At 44.6% G+C, this 17,596-nt stretch overlaps 1 protein-coding gene across 6 annotated transcripts in view; it reads right to left on the minus strand.

Moving 5' to 3' along the window:
* Positions 1 to 3,730: 3,730 nt before the first annotated feature.
* FLT1 (fms related receptor tyrosine kinase 1) overlaps positions 3,731 to 17,596 on the minus strand; it is a 195,012-nt gene continuing 181,146 nt past the window's right edge. For all 6 annotated transcript variants that reach the window (XR_010150625.1, XM_009426791.4, XM_009426790.5 and 3 more), the window contains 5 exons: positions 15,364 to 15,469; positions 14,962 to 15,104; positions 12,226 to 12,310; positions 10,060 to 10,154; positions 3,731 to 6,755 (listed from right to left, as the gene is read on the minus strand). Coding sequence is in view for 5 of the 6 variants with exons in the window: in XM_009426791.4 (XP_009425066.1) it covers positions 6,554 to 6,755; positions 10,060 to 10,154; positions 12,226 to 12,310; positions 14,962 to 15,104; positions 15,364 to 15,469 (631 nt within the window). In the remaining variant the exon portion in view is untranslated. The remainder of the gene's footprint in view (positions 6,756 to 10,059; positions 10,155 to 12,225; positions 12,311 to 14,961; positions 15,105 to 15,363; positions 15,470 to 17,596) is intronic.

Raw genomic sequence — 17,596 nt, forward strand, 5'->3', positions numbered from 1 at the left:
GCGCCCAGCCATCTTTGAGTTTTAAAACCCCCCTGCAACTGAGCACGGTGTCTCACAGCTGTAACCCCGGCACTTTGGGAGGCCGAGGCAAGTGGATCACCTGAAGTCAGGAGTTCCAAGACCAGCCTGGCCAACAGAGCTGGGTCTGACAAGAGCGAGACTGTCAAAAAAAAAAAAAAAAAAAAAAAAACACCTGGACTAGGGTGGTAGCAGTAGAGGTGGTGCAGAGTGGCTGGACTTCAAATAAGGTTTTAAAGGTAGAGCCATCAGGGATGTCCTGATTCACTGGATGCGGACAAAGAAGAGAGAGTCAGGAATGACTCTTAAGATTTTGGCTTGCTGGCCAGGTGCAGTGGTTCATGCCTGTAATCCCGACACTTGGGAGGCCAAGGTGCGCAGATCACCGGAGCCCAGAGTTTTGAGACAGGCCTGGGCAACATGGTGAGACCTCGTCTCTACAAAAAGTAAAATCAGCCAGGCATGATGTCACGCACCTGTAGCCCCAGCTACTCAGGGGGCTGAGGTGGGAGGATTGATTGAGCCCAGGAGGTCAAGGCTGCAGTGCACAGAGATGGAGCCATTGCACTCCAGCCTGAGCGACAAAGTAAGACCCTGTCTCAAAAAATATTTTTTTTGGCTTGATGCTGACAGGATAGAGGATTCTGCTGAATTGGAAGAGACTGTTGTAAGAACAAAGTCTACAGGGCAGGGGAGGATGGAGAAACAGGAAAAGACAATTTGGGAGTTTGGTCTAAGGCCCATTAAGTTTGAGATGTTTAGTACACATTTGTTCTGGTTATTTGCTTTGTAACAACTCCACCCTTAATGGCATAAAACAAGCATTTTATTACATTCAAGGATTCTGTGGGTCAGGAATCTGGGCAAGACACAGCAGGGAGGCTTGTCTCTATGCCATTGTGATTGGGCCTCCGCTGGGAAATTCCAATGGCTGGGGGCTGGAGTGACTTGCGGGCAGGACTCAGCTGGCTGCTGTCTATGGGAGCACCTTCACATGGCCTCCATGTGGCTTAGGTTTCTCCAAGTATGGCCGCTGGGTCCCTGGCGGGAACTGTTGAAGAGTGAGTGTACCAAGACTCAAGAAGTGCATGATCTTTTCTGACCTGGCCTCCAAGCCATGCAGTGTCCCTTCTTTCACATTGCGTTGATCACAAGTGAGTCCTAAAGCTAGCTCTGATTCTAGGGGAGGGGACATTGCCAAAGGTCGTGTGAGATGGGAGATAATCTTGCAGCTGTCTTTGAAAAATAGAATATTTTTGAAAAATACAGTACAATATCTTTGAAAAATACACCTGTATTTGAAAAAAATACAGTCTGCTAGAGCATCAAGGGGAGATGTCAGGTTAGCACTTGTGTATATATGAGTTTAGAGTGTTGCAGCGGGCAGGAAGAATCTCTTCTGTCCATGAAAGTCATCATATGGGTGTCATTGAAAGCCCTGAGATTGGTTGAGATCATGAAGGAAGTTGGTATAGACTGAGAAAAGAAAGCTTCAAGAGCAAGCCCTGGGGTAACTAGAGCAATGTTCAAAAGTCAGGGAAAAGAGGTAAAACCAGCAAAAGAGACAGGTAGCCTGTGAGATGGGAAGAAGAAAGTATCATGTCCTGGAACCAAACTGAAGTTGTTTTTGCGAATAAGTGTCAAGCTGCTGAAGTGTCAAATAAGAATGGGACTGAGAGTTAGCCATTGGATTTATCAATATGGAGTCACTGGTGACCTTAGCAAAAGCAGTTTCAGTGAATGAGCGTGAAAGCTAGGCTTGAGTGGGTTTAAGAGTGAGTGGGAGGAGAGGAGTTGGAAACAAGTAATAATAACTAATAACCAACTCGCTCATGGGATTTTGCTGTAAAGGGAAATAAAGAAATTGGGTGGTAGCTGGAGGAGAAAGTACAGATGAAAATTTTGTAAGATGGGAGAAATAACATGTATGTTCCAGTGGAAAAGGGGAAAATTGATGGTGGGGGGCGGTGGAGAATTGCTAAAGCAATTCAAGTCTCAGAGGGACACCAGTGTGTTTTGGGTTGGCTGTCTAGAAGGGCAAGCACAGTATATGGGGACATAAGCTTGGAGGTGGGGAGATGTGACAAGTGGGGTCTTGGAGTTCTTTAATTTTCCCATTGAAGTAAAGGATATACTAATAGTACCTATCATGTTAGATTGCCTTGAAAATAAGTGTGTTCCTTTAAAGCACTTTAAATAGTTGCTGGCACATATTGGGCACTCAAATGATAGCAATGATAGCAATTACTAGCTATCACTGCTTCCCAAATACCAATCTGTGGAACAACATGTGTTCATTAGTTTATTCTAGTACAAATGAAAATGGGAAAAAGAAGGATAATATAGGTATGTTTCAAAACAAATATATTTTAGTCTGAGATTAAGCCCTTCCACCTTTTAAAATGGGTTTTCTCCTATGAAAAGTAGAGGTACTAAATGGCAGGGGTTTTTTCTTCTTTTAGTAATATTGCATTGAAGAATTGTGTACATACATTCATATATATACACACACATTCACAAGTAAGTGTGCAGCTCAGTGACTCATCATAAGGTGAGCATACCTATGCACTACCACCCAGATCAGGAAATAGAACATTAGTAGCATCTGGTTGGATTTTGGGGGGGTTTTTTCCCCCTCCCTTAAGTGTTCTTAGCTCGCAGAATAGAAGAATGGCCATCCCTGTGTTGGGATCAAGGATTTTTTTTTTTTTAATTTCCTGGCCTGTGAAACCCAAAAGTCTGGTAATATGTTTAACACTGAGGAGTCCAATAAACCTTACTAGGCCATACTTCTGCTGGAGGAAAGAATAAAAATAAATTCCCAAATGTACTATAAGTTTCCAGAGCCATGAGAACATTTCTAAACTGTGACGTGACATTGATTCCTCAAGCATTCTTCAAGTCATTTGCCTGAATGAATGATTTTATTCTTATGTTATGAAACCCATAATACTTTTTAAAGGATTTCAGATTCTTGAAGACAAAATGCCTCTTGCCCTCTTGAGTTAACTAAAAGTGTACTGAGATTTGTCATTTATCCATTTTTATTGTCTTTGTCCCAAAGAAAGTAGGCCTATTTTTTCCCCTTAAAATATCTTTCCAATCTAGTTTCCTTATGATGTTATTAGACGGGTAATACTATGACCAATTTCTAAGACAAAGTGTTGGTCACTTATTCAATTTCTAGTACTTAGTGACCTGAGTTGTTTTCCTAGGACGTAATCCACAAAACAAGATTGAAGAATACAGAGCTGGCATGTGTACTTTTACATTCTTGGGTTTCAAGCTTTTGCCTATTATTTTGTGTGGTTTTCTGCAGCATGTGTACACACCCTCTGTGATTATGCTAATTATTTATCAGCTGAAAATTAGTGTTTGGGGACAACTGCCTCTTTTTAATTGAGGGCACTTTTCTCTGTGGCTGGCACTCACACCCAGCATATGCTTTACTTGTTTCATGATCCTGTTGATGTTAGGGTTTAGTTTTCTGGGCAATCTGCCTAGTTTGATTTTGTTTTTTACTTACTGGTTGCAGTGTTCTGATTGTTTAGCACAGCCATTTTCTAGGACCGATAGAAACCTCTTTGCCCTCTCTTCAGCAGCATTTGCTTTATCTTTCTTGTGCTGTGTTTAATAAAGAGCACTAGTCCTCCACCCCCAGGGACACCTGTGACCTCTTTTTTACACTTACAAGCAAATCAGGGAGAAAATATGTGTTTTTGGAAGTTTATTATATGAAGATGGTATACAAAATACATTCATCATGACTAGAAATATAGGACCAAACCATGTCTGTCTTATATCTGTAGCATATATTCTTGGTTTGTATAAAAGTAACTTTAAAATTCCAGTTTCCTTAAATAGTTATGCACAAAACACACATACACCCACCCACCCACACACACACACACACACACACACACATATAGTTACACCACTGTTGGCCAAAGATGCACTCCTCCTTTAATCAATTTAAATGAGGCTAGCGAGTGTCTGTTTGATGTTTGCATTCTTGTGGGCTAGGAAACAAGGCACGGGTCCCTAAAATTAACATCTAGGTGTCACTTCTTGGACTGACAAGACACAGACTTGCATATGGTTTCAGCCCCATTCCACCCACACTGTTCCACGTACATTATCTCAGAAACTCTGAAAGGAAGTGCTCGTTCTTTGTTAGTGCCAACCATTTTTGTCATAAATGGCAAATGATTGGAATATTATCAGTTAATTCATGTTTCCATTTTCAGTGCTATTTTAATGAACAAGCACTTTGTAACTGGCTCATTATTACAAGTCTCCATTTTTCTTTCTGCATTAAGACTCCAGATGGAACCATTCTTTGACTGATGGATGGATTCATGTAGGCTACAAACCTGAGTTTGAAGGAGCTGAGTAACAATTCTAATGGTTTTGCTTTTCTCTTGAAAAGGAGTATTTATTATGGTCTCTTAATGATTAAGAATTAATTATTGAAATCAAGACATGAATAGCTAAGGTTTTATTTGTTATCACTATTTGCTGGGCTATTATCTGATTTGGAAAAAAAAAAAAGTAGAGAATTGACTGAGGTCTTCTTTTTTCTGTGTTTAACCTCCTTCCAGTTACCTGATTTATAAAATTGCCAGCTGTCACAGGTGGTTTGCGTATGTAAAGAAGAGGAAGAACAAAGATTTGTCCTCTCTTCTGGCTCTAGCCTGCTTTTGTTTGCATTTAGATCTTGGTGGAGAGGACTGTCCCACTCCTCTCTTCTGGCTAGTGAGTCTTCCACAAAAGCCGCTGCCAGGAGCCAGTAGGCTCACTAGGGAATGTGCTGATGACGGTCCCATCTCTTCATACAGAGAGCCTTTAAACAAGGATGTGGCACATAAGAACAGAGGCATACATTCTTCGGTTACTTAGAGCTCAGGTTCTACAGTTACATTACATGGATAAAAGGAAGCATACTCTTCTCCCCAAGAAGCAGCAATCCACTGTTTCCTCTCCAGCTTCTGACTGGCTGCAGAAGGTGCAGACATCCTAAATACATAGACCCTAACTTGCATAAATAGCATCAAACAGAGCCAGCTTAGCGATCCAAGGCCCACTTGATCTTTAGACCCTGAAGAGTAGGCGCCCTTTCCTACCCTGTCTCCCTATTCCCATCATGCTCAGACCCCAGGCAAGGTTCAAAGCAGTTGAAAATGGGCTTTTCTTCTAGTGATGGCTCATTAACTAATATCCTGAGTCCCAACTGGAGAAATACCTTGCATAAATTACATACCACCTTTTTACTCAAGGAGCTTAAAGTGCTTAATATGCGCCAGCTAATGCTCTTCCACATCCTTTCAGATTAGTGTGAGATAGTGGAATCCCCATTAAATGAAAAGGAAACGTGACTGACTTCCTGTGTTTTGGGTCCCAACTGTGTTGGTGAATTGGTTTGGTTGGTATAGAGACGGGGTTTTTTCCCTTGACCTTATTGACCTTTTTCCTCCATCAGCCCTCGTTTTGGTATGGAGAAAACTCTCCTCAGGACTGCATTTTCATTCTTCTCAGCTTTCTTTCACAACTAACTGTGCAAAACAGAATAATACCAAGAAATTGAGTTAAGTGTCTGGACTATATATTAATACCCAAAATAGAATGTGACATTTTAAGTGTAAGGCCATCATGCCCTGGAGACAACCTAACTCTGGCTAAGTTTTCAGTGCATCTTACTAGAGGAGCGAAAAGTATGGGCTCAGAGTTGAGTGCCACCCTCAGTGCTACAAATCAAAACATGCCACGAATGAGAATGGACATAGAACCACTTCCATAGGTAAAGTTCTAAAATTTGCTTTAGTTCCAAAAAAGATATTTGTCCTTTTCTTGCCTCCCAGAATCCAGAAAATGTCCCCTCATCGCTGTCCATCTGCTCCTGGCTGGGCCCTCAAATGTAGAAGGGTCAGAGCTGGGAAGCCACTGAAATGGCATTGCTGAGCCCCGTCCCCCTCCGTGCCCACACGGTGCGTCTCAAATGCTTTCTCATGCCTTCTCCCGGTTTCTCTTTTCTCCCTTGCTTTTTGCTTTTTTTCCTTTTCCTCCTCACATGTCTTAGGCCTGCTAGAGGACTCCCAAGATGTTGCTCAGGCCAGCCAGTGATCCCTGGGGCTAACGGGCTTGTTGCCTTGGGTTTTGGGCTGCAGGGCTGGCCCAGTGGGGTACGTGATGCATTGGGTGATCAGTGCAGCTCCTCTATCAAACTGGTCCTGCGTGCCCTGAGGTGGCGGGGGTTGGAGCAGGGAAGTCATTGGGTTTAGGAAGGATTTCTCTAACACTGAGTAACATGAGGATTTAGCAGTAGTGTTCTTCACTTGTCACTATTTCTCTATCTGGAGTTACATTCTTGTTAGTCAAAAAAAAAAAAAAAAAGCACTATTAAAAAAATCACAAAAAGCAGCTGGCTCCCATGGAAAGGTAAAGGTGTAAACTTATATATGCATAATACTGGCAAAAGCTAGTTTCCTGGGGGTATAAATACACATGTGCTTCTAGAAATAAGGCTTCGTGTCAAACTCTAGATGGGTGGGGTGGAGTACAGGACCACCGAGTTGTAGTCTGGGGGCGGGGAGCAGCACGCGATTTTCCTTTCCAGCTCAGCGTGGTCGTAGGTGAACCTGCGCTTGCCTTCGCTGACGTGCCCACAGCTGGAATGGCAGAAACTGGGCCTGCTGACATCAGACAACCCCGACTCCTTACTTTTACTGGTTACTCTCAAGCTAAAGAAAGAAAGGAAAGAAATCAAATATTCAAAATTGGTTTTTAGAAAACAAAGACACTAAAATCTACTCTTTCTGAGTGGGTCATTTGTTCATACCTGTCTAGAGTTCATGGTTTTTGAACCCCCCCTCAATTGCTGTCAGAGTTCCTCTGTTCTAAAGCTGCACACGGCCTCCCTCTTAACAGCTTGGTGTCATTGGGCAGAAAGACAGTGGCTGGGGGAGGGTATGAAATGTATGATAAGATAACGCAAATCCATAATCCAGGTGGAAAGTAACTCCAAGACTTGGGTGCAGCCCTCTCCTATTCTTGGGTCAAACAGCTTCTGTGGTAGGCTGAGAAATGCCTCCTACCCTCCAAAATATTCAAATTTTTCATATTTTATATCCCTTCTGGCCTCCAGAACTGCAAGAGAATAAATTTCTCTTGTAAGTTGCCAAGTTAGTGGCAACTTGTTACAACAGTCTCAAAAAACAATAAAGCTTCACACACACAAGTGAGTGCCTCTCTCCCTATCGTGCCTGTGTTCTAGAAGAGGAAACGTTTTTAGTTACGGTGCTGCTGATCACCAGCAAGGCTCAAGGGTGGAGAAACTTGCTTCTGGGTCCTCTGTGTTACATCCAGACTAGGCCAGACACCTGAGGAAGAAGGGCTGCTCTTGCCCTTTAATATTCGTTCAAATTTTTTATTTTCAAAGGATCTGGGATGAGGCAGGGAACCCGTGAAGCTTGTTTTAGACCGGTCTGGACTAACATGTCCATGTTCTATATTTTCAGTCTCAGAGTAGAGGATACAATTTATGGTCTTCTTTAACAAATATCTAGATAAAAGTAGTCACCACCCATTTTCTGAAGTGTTCCAAAGTAGGAAACAAAAGAGCAAGTATCCTACCTTCCCCTTTGATCCATTCATTCCTCATTGGTGCCTCTGATCTACTGTAACTCAATTCTAATACCACTGTGCTCATGTGAAAAGGAAACACACACGCAGATGTTTGCCTGGAAATGCCCCTGTCTTTCCCATTTACTTGTGGTCGATGAGTTGTGCTAACTACATCACTTGGAGGCACTTGTTGCCATCCTTTGATTTAGATCAGGGTTCAAAAACTATAACCCATATCTGCCCACCTGTCTGGTGTTTTTTTTAAATGAGAGCTTTATGGAGATATAATTTACATACTGCATAATTCACCTATTTAAAATGTGTAAGCCAATGGTTTTTTGTATAGACACAAATTGTGCAACCATCACCACAATCAACTTTAGAGCGTTGTCATCATCCCCCAAAACGCATACCTGTTAGCAGTCTTTCTTCCTCACACCCTCCAGCCCCAGCCCAAGGAAACTACTGGTCTACTTTCTGTCTCTAGATTTACCAATTCTGGGCATTTCATATAAAAGGAATCATGCAATAGGAGATATTTTATGACTGGCTTCTTTTACTGAGCATAATATTTTCAAGGTTCATCCATATTGTAGCATGCATGCATACTTCATACTTTTTATTGACAATATTATATTGTGTGGATATACCATATTTTATTCATTGAGTCATCAACTGATGGATATTTAGGTTTTTTCTACTTTTGGCTATCATGATTAATGCTGCTATGAACATCTGTATGCAAGTTTTGCTGTGGACATCAGTTTTCATTTCTCTTGAGTATATACCTAGGAGTTGAATTGCTGAGTCTTGGGATAACTGTTTAACCTTTTGGGCAACAGCTAAACTGTTTTCCAAAGTGACTGCACCATTTTACATTTCCACCAGCAGTGTATGAGGGTTCCAATTTCTCCATATCCTCGCCACACTGACTTCACCTAGCTATCCTCATGGGCGTAAAGTGGTATCTCATGGTAATTTCTTTCCCTTTTTTCTCCCTCTGTCACCCAGGCTAGAGTGTAGTGGTGCAATTGTGGCTCACTGCAGCCTCAACCTCCCAAGCTCAAGTGATCCTCCCACCCCAGCCTCCCAAGTAGCTGGGACTACAGGCACATGCCAGCACGCCCGGCTAATTTCTGTAGTTTTAGTAGAGAAAGGGTTTTGCCATGTTGCTCCTGGGCTCAAGTGATCCACCCACCTCAGCCTCCCAAAGTGTTGAGACTACTGCATGAGCCACCACACCCAGCCCCTCATGGTAGTCTTGATTTGTATTTCCCTAATGACTGATGATGTTGAGCATCTTTTCGTGTACTCACTGGCCATGCCCACCTGTTTCTGTAAATACAATGTGTGGGAACAGAGCCATGCCTACTTGATGATGTATTGTCTACGGTTGCTTTTTATACTATAATGCAAGCTTGCCCAACTTGTGGCCCACGGGCTACATGAATCCCAGGATGGCTTTGAGTGCAGCCCAACACAAACTCGTAAACTTTCTTAAAACATTATGAGATTTTTTTGCAACTTTTTTAGCTTACCAGCTATCGTCAGTGTCAGTGTGTTTTATGTGTGGCCCAAGATAATTATTCTTGCATTGTGGCCCAGGGAAGTCAAAAGATTGGACACCCCTGCTAATGGCAGTAGGGAGCATTTGCTGACTATCTAGCCCTTTAAAAAAATGGCTGCCCACCCCGGATTTAGGTGAAAGAGGAAAAGGTTCTGCCTTCGGGTGAGACAGGGACAGGCATTTGAATGAGGAGAGGAAGGAACATCCGACAGGTGCAGCTTTTCCCAGTCCAGCACCATTGCAAGGTAGAGACTCGCACAGAGAAGCTGCAGTGGCATTCGGTGGTGCATAAGGCAAGGACTCCACAGTGGTGGCCACGGTGTGGAGGGAGGAGCTGGTGGACTGGTCAAGCCAGGGCTTTGTGGAGAAATTGTCAAGTGAGAAAAGGGTGCCAGGATGAAATGGGAAAGTCATTCATCTGTAGGGGCTGGGCTCTCAGGGTACAGGTCTTAGCCCTGGAAAACAGTACTGTGACTCCTCTTGTATGAACCCTGCCGGCATAGGGAGTGACAGTGGGGGCATCCTCTCCCACCGCCGGGAGCGTGTCTCTGTCTGCACCACGCACAGGTGGGCACATCAGGCTTCTTTCACCTGAGGCACTGTGCTGGCCACATCTGGACTGCCTGTCTTTGCAAGATTTTCTGCATGTTTTCCCCAGAGCTTGCTGCTCATATGTCCCATTTGATGTTCCCCTTTTTTTGCCCTCTGGGGGGAAATGGTTTTCTGCAACTCCCAGACACTACAGTTCAGGAGGGCAAGTAGTCCTCAAACATCCCTCATTATACCACCTTCCCCCAGCATCTCCCCTCGTACCCCTCCATCAACTGATCACAGAAAAGATACCCAATTCTTACTCAATCTTGAGCGAGGCCTTGGGTTTGCTGTCAGTCCAAGTGAAGCGCTTCAGCATGGGAGAGGCCAACAGAGTGCTGCTGTCCCCCTGGTAGTCCTAGGGGGAGAAGGAGAAAGGTTATACTCTTGCCTGGCCCAGCGGGGGTCCATGCTGAGCCTGAGGGATGATCCTGGGATACATCTGTTGATCCAGGCTCTGCCTCACCCTCCACAATCCCAGCCTATTGAGACAAAGCATTTTCTCTAAGTTGGCCACTACAAACTTGACCCGCTGCAAATCATGTCTGATCCCCAGTGACTTTGAGGCCCTTCCTGAACATGAAGTAAATACATTTAAGCAAAAGGGAAAATGGCAAGTAACAGGTTAGCATTTTCCATAGTAAACTGTGATGCAATTTATTGCATAAAGATACTAAAACTAATTTGGCAGATCACGACTGACTATGAGTATGCTATGGTAGTGGTGGCCATCATAGACACAAATTCTAAGAAATCGTAAAGACATCATTTGATTTTTTTTCTTGAACTCAATGGAATTCTCAGCCCCCAGCCCTTGGTCATGGTCTCCAGCAGTTAGACTTCCTTGTTGGTTTCTTTTGGCAGTGAGTTGCCTGCAGACTCTTCACTACTTTGTTAATACGGCATGTTCCAGTAAGTGGATCCCACGCTTTGTTCCTGCCACCCTTTAAGGCTCTTACAGGGCAGTGTTCCTGTCCTTAATTACGAGTAAACACCTAAGCAAACAAAGAAGCTGTCATCATTCACCACTGATTTAGGGTGGGGAGGGTGAAGGTTGAGAATTCTTTCACGTTTTGCTCAGTATTTTTCCCTTGGCCTTGAAAAAAATGTACCAAGCAGTCAAACAAGATATCCATATACTTCACCTTTATATTCTTCAGCTTATTTTTGATGCTTAAAATATTTAAAATAATATTTCCCTTTATCTGGTGTGTCTGACAAGGTTGTGGTTTTTTGTTTTTGATTTTTTTTTTTTTTAAGGGTGACTGTGCTTGCTTCAAGGCCACACTGATTGTGGTGATCACCTTCACACTGTCGTTGGCCTTCCAGGCCCTTTATGGGACAAGGTCATTGCCAGCACTTCTTTTTTTTTTCTGAGACAGAGTCTTGCTCTGTCGCCCAGGCTGGAGTGCAGTGGCGCGATCTCGGCTCACTGCAACCTCCGCCTCCCGGGTTCACGCCATTCTCCTGCCTCAGCCTTCCTAGTAGCTGGGACTACAGGAGCCTGCCACCACGCCCAGCTAATTTTTTGTGTTTTTAGTAGAGACTGGGTTTCACCATGTTAGCCAGGATGGTCTCGATCTCCTGACCTCGTGATCCGCCTGCCTTGGCCTCCCAAAGTGCTGGGATTACAGGCTTCAGCCACTGCGCCCGGCCTCACCAGCACTTCTTAAACATTAATGTGTGCAGGAATCCCCTAGGGATCTTGCCAAGGTGCAGCCTGACTCAGTGGGTGTGGGAAGGTCCTGAGAGCTGGCATTTCTAGCCGGTTCCTAGGTCGTAGGAACCTGCCTATCTGGAGATCACGGTTTGAGTCCCAGAGTCTGCAACATCAGAACTGCAGTATCGCTCCTGCCCATGCTCCTCTCCTCCACTTAGCCCCTCAACCCCACATCACAGGGCTTTAGAGAGAAGAGCTGGGAGACCTCTTGTTTGCCAGGCCATACTGGTTAGCTTCTCCCAGTGTGGTTGGGTAGGAACACAGCTGTTCAATCTGTAGAACCTCAGGGGAAAGGAGCATAAGGCTTAGGTGGACCCCTCCCAGCCTCAAAGCTGCTTGCAGGAGCGCGCTCTCTGTTACATCACAAAGCCCATCACCCACACAGCTGGGAGTTCCTCTGTTACTCTGAAAGCAAAGCTGCATCACTGACAGCTAAGCAGCTTAGAAACACACAATGGAGTTTCCTCAGGGTCTAAATTCCTACCACGCAGGGACTTGGGTCCTGGAGTGAGTGCGTGGAACTCTACTTTCAAATTAGTTCTGCACAGCTAGGTCTAGTTGTCAGTCCTCCCCACACTGTCATTTCAGCCACTCCTGAATCCAGACCCTCACTGACCAAGAACTACTACATTACTGGCGTTGGTGTTTGGAAGGGATCTGAAGAAGGGGTCTATCGGGGTGCACTAGGTACCTTAACTTCATGACTTACATCAAACATGGAGGTGGCATTTGGTAAAAGTTCTTCAAAGGTTTTGATTCTTTCCAGGCTCATGAACTTGAAAGCATTTACATATCTAATGAAGAAACAGAAAGAATTATCAAGACAGGAAAAGGCATCCAGCTCTAATGAGTCAGGAGACCACAGGCACCATATCCCAGCTAAGATGAACCAACACACCAACAGGAATCACCTAACTCCTGAGGCCCCGATCTCCCCGCCGTGACCCCTGGGAATCCTGACAGCATTGCCACTGCCTCCCGTGGTTGTCAATTCACATTCTGTAGGGTTGAGGAAACTCCCAGAGGGACCTACTCTGGTCCGGTGTGAAATCAGAGAATGCCAGACCTAGGAGAGACTGGAGGCATCATCTCGTCTGAGTGCCCAATGGCACAGGAGAGAAACGATGTGCAGGGAAGTGGTATGACTTTATCAGGTGCTCCGAAAAGGATGTGAGGTGGCAAAATGACCTGGCATGGCTACACGGCTAAATATTATTTAATGGCATAATCAAGTGCTAGCGCCAGGCTTGTATTTTGTGTGTGTGTGTGTGATTAGAGATTGGGAGAATTGGGTAGTGTTGTATGATGTCTCTATAACTACCTACTGACTTTTGTTGATGATGTATTAGGAAAGACTATTGGAGACATCCACTCTGTGGTTACTCACAAGGCAAGTTCACCTACTGACTGAATTTCTCAGTCCCATACTCTGTTACTCTCTGCCAGTCCCAGTGTCTTGGGCAAGCTCCCTACTGGCTTAAGGCTAAGCAGCCTTAGAAGGGTCCACATATAACTCTGCCATGCCACCCACCCCCCCTCCCTCTCTCTAACCCAGCCAGACCTTGCCAATTTATTTAATCCGAACTAGTTTTCCCAGCTTTACAAAATGATGACACATCTGCTTCAGCCTCTTGGGCTGGTTGTGAGGCCTGAACAGTGAGGCTGACCTGTAATCCATCACCACAAGTCTGGATTTGCCCACTGGGTTTCTTTGAGGCCTGTCACAGGTGGGTAGCAGTATTTTCTTTTCTCTTTTTTTTTTTTGAAGACAGAGCCTCGCTCTGTCACCCAGGCTGGAGTGCAGTGGCACGATCTCGGCTCACTGAAACCTCCGCCTCCCTGGTTCAAGTGATTCTCCCACCTCAGCCTCCTGAGTAGCTGGGACTACAGGTACGTGCCGCCACACCCAGCTAATTTTTGTATTTTTAGTAGAGATGGGATTTCACCATGTTGGCCAGGCTGGTCTTGAACTCCTGACCTCAGGTGATCCACCCGTCTCGGCCTCCCAAAGTGCTGGGATTACAGGCGTGAGCCACTGTGCCCGGCCGCAAGCAGTATTTTCTGACTGCTGCAGCTTCTTCCCATATCTTCCCTGGTGGCTGAACTGAGGTTAGAGCCAGAGAGCTGTGCCTCCTGCAAAGAGAGATGCTAGAGGCCCATAGTACAGTCTGGAGGCCCTAAAAGGAGTCCTGACTGCATCGGGTACAGGGAGGGAGGGTCAGAACTCCTGGGTTAGAAAATTATTCTGCCACTTTCTAGCCACACAGTTTCGGCAAGCCTTCCTTCTGGGAGCCTTAAGGTCCCCATTTGTGTAACGGGAATGATATGCTCTTCCCAAGACTGCTCTGAGCCTAAGAGGAGTTGATACATGGAAAAAGCCTAGCACCTTGCCAGACCCAGCACTTGTCTGTGTAACCATCATCCCTGCCCAGGTTTCGTGCACGCCTAACTATCAGTCCTGAAGTGCAGTCCCCGGGCCAGCAGTGGCCACAGTACATATTTGTTCCCTTGCCTTGCCCCTTCTCCAATTCCCTCTGCAGTAATACGGGATAGATTCATTTGTTAGGTCAAAACAAAGCAAAACAAATGAAAACACAGCTCGCTTTGTTTGTTTAGTTTTATCTAAGGTTTCACCAAAAAATTCAATGTAATGGGGAAAAGAAAAGATGGGGGAAGGTTCTAGAATAAGATAGACAAGAAACTTAAGAAAATGTAATCTGTTATTCTTAATTGGATCCTGCTTTTAAAAAAAACATGTAAAGACACTTGGGTGGAATTATGGAAATCTGACTATTAGATGGCATTAAGGAATTTATTTGGTGCGATAATTTTGGTGTGGTTTACACAGGAGAATGTCCTTCTTTGAGTGCAGTCACATAATCATAGCCCACTGCAGCCTCCATCTCCTGGGCTCAAGTGATCCTCCAACCTCAGCCTCCTGAGTAGCTGGGACTACAGGTGCCCACCACCACACCCGGCTAATTTTTAAATTTTTAGTAAGATGAGGTCTCTCTATGTTGCCGAGGCAGATTTTGAACTCCTAGGCTCAAGTGATCCTCCCACCTCAGTCTCCCAAAGTGCTGCGATTACAGGCACGAGCCACTGTGCCCAGCAACAATAGCCTTCTTCCAAAATGTATACTAAAGTATTTAGGAGTAAAGTGCTATTATGCCTTAAGCCTCCTTTTAAATGGTTTGGCAAAAAGAAAAATCCGTAACAAACACAATCATAGAGAGTATAATAGACAAAATAGGGCAAAATGTTAACAACAGTTGAATTTAGGGGATGGGCATATGGGTGGTGATCACTACATCATCTTTCTTTCTTTCTTTCTTTCTTTCTTTCTCTCTTTCTCTCTTTCGACTTTCTTTCTCTTTCGTCTTTCTTTCTTTCTTCTTTTTTGTTGGAAAATTCTGTGATATAAAGTTTGAGAAAGAAATCTTACCTGACATCATCAGAGCTTCCTGAATTAAACTTCGGAGCTGAAATACTTTCCTTGAAGAAGTCCTCAGAGAAGGCAGGAGTTGAGTATGTAAACCCACTATTTCCTGTCAGTATGGCATTGATTGGGATGTAGTCTTTACCATCCTAAAATACCAAAGATAGAGCTCTCGTTGCACCAATTCTGACGTCAACAATTTCTATGAACCATTATGTCAACTTTGACTATGTCATTTGCACAATCTTGGTTGTGTTTTGAGAAGATAATTCTGTATACACACACACACACCCTTTTTTTAAACTTCTGATCTCAGCTATTATATTAATAGCTCTTAAAAAAAAACAAATAAAATGCCCCCCTGACGTACATTCAAAGGTATTTTGATGTAGATAAATTTAGTTTTACCTGTTGTACATTTGCTTGAAGCAAATCACCTAGTTTTTCCACAAGTTCTGCAAATCTTGGCCTTTCTTTTGGGTCTCTGTGCCAGCAGTCCAGCATGATCTGATAGCTGGTGGGGAAAACAGCAACAGAAATAGTTGGAGAGCAGTGATCATCCTATGCATTGCCTTACGTACTACAAAGGGAGGGCTGTCATCATCCGCATAAAGCCCAAGCTTTCTGTACTATGTGACCCTGCTTCATTTTTAGGTTTGGGTTTATAGCACCAGCACTTAAAAGGCTGTCTGGGCCAGGTCCTTGGTCAGTGGAAAACACGTCTACCAAGGCAGACTAATCAACCCACCAGAGCTCATGGATACCCAGGTTCTTTGTTGTGCCTGTGGCCTCTGCAGATGGAAGGTCTGAGTTCTGTGAATGAAACACAGCAATTCGGAAAGGAAACCCCACCGCTCACTGCAGTTCAATGTGAAGTGGAATACTCCTCCCCACACTTTCAGAAGTAGGACGATGTCCTTAAAGTTAAAAAAAAACAAAAAAAGTCATACAGCCATAAATATCAATGGCTGAATAGTTTGTAGTACTTATTTCATTCTCGAGTTGTAACAAAGGTTGGTTTGAGCTGGCTTCTTAAAAAGCATGTGGCATTTCCAAGTCCTCACACCTCCCTTGATGGGCTCAGCAGTGGAGACTGGTGGGGAAGGTCCTGCGTACATGACTGTGTCACTTCCAGAAGGTGAAGCCCACAGTGTGGAGTTTCTGGGGCTGTGAGCAAGGTTCCTGTGTGTAGCTGATCATTCTCCCCCAGCACTGCAAAGCTGCTGTTACAAACTGGCCTCCCACCACTCGAGGCACACAGTACAGGTTGGGCTCCTGGATAATGAAAACATTTGTCTTAATAGCACAGAGGTCAAATCTTGTCCTGGGATTCCAATGTCAACAGACTCCTCTGTGATTCTTCTCTTACATTTTATTTTTATTTTTATTATTATTTTGATGCAGAGTCTCACTCTGTCGTCCAGGCTGGAGTGCAGTGCCATGATCTCAGCTTACTGCAACCTCCGGCTCCCAGGTTCAAGCGATCCTCCTGCCTTAGCCTCCTGAGTAGCTGGGATCACAGGCACCCACCACCACACCTGGTTAATTTTTGTATTTTTAGTAGAGATGGGGTTTTATCATGTTTTCCAGGCTGGTCTCGAACTCCTGGCCTCAATTGATTCACCAGCCTCGGCCTCCCAAAGTTCTGGGATTACAGGCATGAGCCACTGCGCCCGGCCTCTTCTTTACATTTTAGATGTAAAGGTATCAGGCTCCTCTCTTGGTCATGTCTGCACGGAATCGAGGTCTGTACCTACCGCCCTCTCTGAAAAACACAGGCCAGAGGTCCATACACACACTGCATTAAGAATTGATTCTTCTTGAACCTTATGCTCTTCAAGGGATGTTTATTATATGTTACCTCTTCTCTCAGAAGATGGTCTGGATGAGAAGGGACTCTGAGTTACACTCAAACCTGAATGGGCTCCGAATTTGGCTCTGTGTGGGAATTGGGCTGTAAGCACTATGTGGGCTGGGCCTCATTTCCACACCTCTCGCCTACCACAGGGCAATAAATATCTGCTAAAAGAAGTCAGACTGGTCTCCGGGAAGAGATAACTCTGCTCCTTCTGTGAATTCTTCAGCTGTACTGCAGACGTTACTTGTGCTGGGAGATGGCGGTTGCTGGGGAAAAAACCTGAGAAACCCTAGTTCACATCCTCCCTCTGACACTTCTTAGAGGTATGCCTTTAGGGGGCGCCGATGGCTCCAGATATCTCTTAAGTATATTCCTATTTTGTTTCAAAGTATATGAGGTGGCTGCCAAAGGCAGTAAGAATACAGGGAGGTTAAAAAAAAAAAAAAAAAAAAAAGAGAGAAGAATCCGGGTGTGGTGGCTCACACCTGTAATCCCAATGCTTTGGGAGGCCATGGTGGGACAATTGTTTGAGGTCAGGAGTTCAAGATCATCCTGGACAACATAGTGAGACTTTATCTCCACAAAAAAATACTAGAATTAGTCAAGCATGGTGATGCATGCCTGTAGTCCCTGTAGTACAGGAGGCTGAGGCGGGAGGATCACTCGAGCCTGGGAGGTTGAGGCTGGGCTCCAAAGAGAGGCCTTCAGGCAGAGGCTCTGGGCTCGTCTCCTCCTGCACCATCGTCTCCCCACAGGATCAAGCTGCTGTCTGGGAGATGCACC

Source organism: Pan troglodytes, chromosome 14 (genome assembly GCF_028858775.2).
Source record: "Pan troglodytes isolate AG18354 chromosome 14, NHGRI_mPanTro3-v2.0_pri, whole genome shotgun sequence".
Taxonomy (NCBI): Eukaryota; Metazoa; Chordata; class Mammalia; order Primates; family Hominidae; genus Pan; species Pan troglodytes.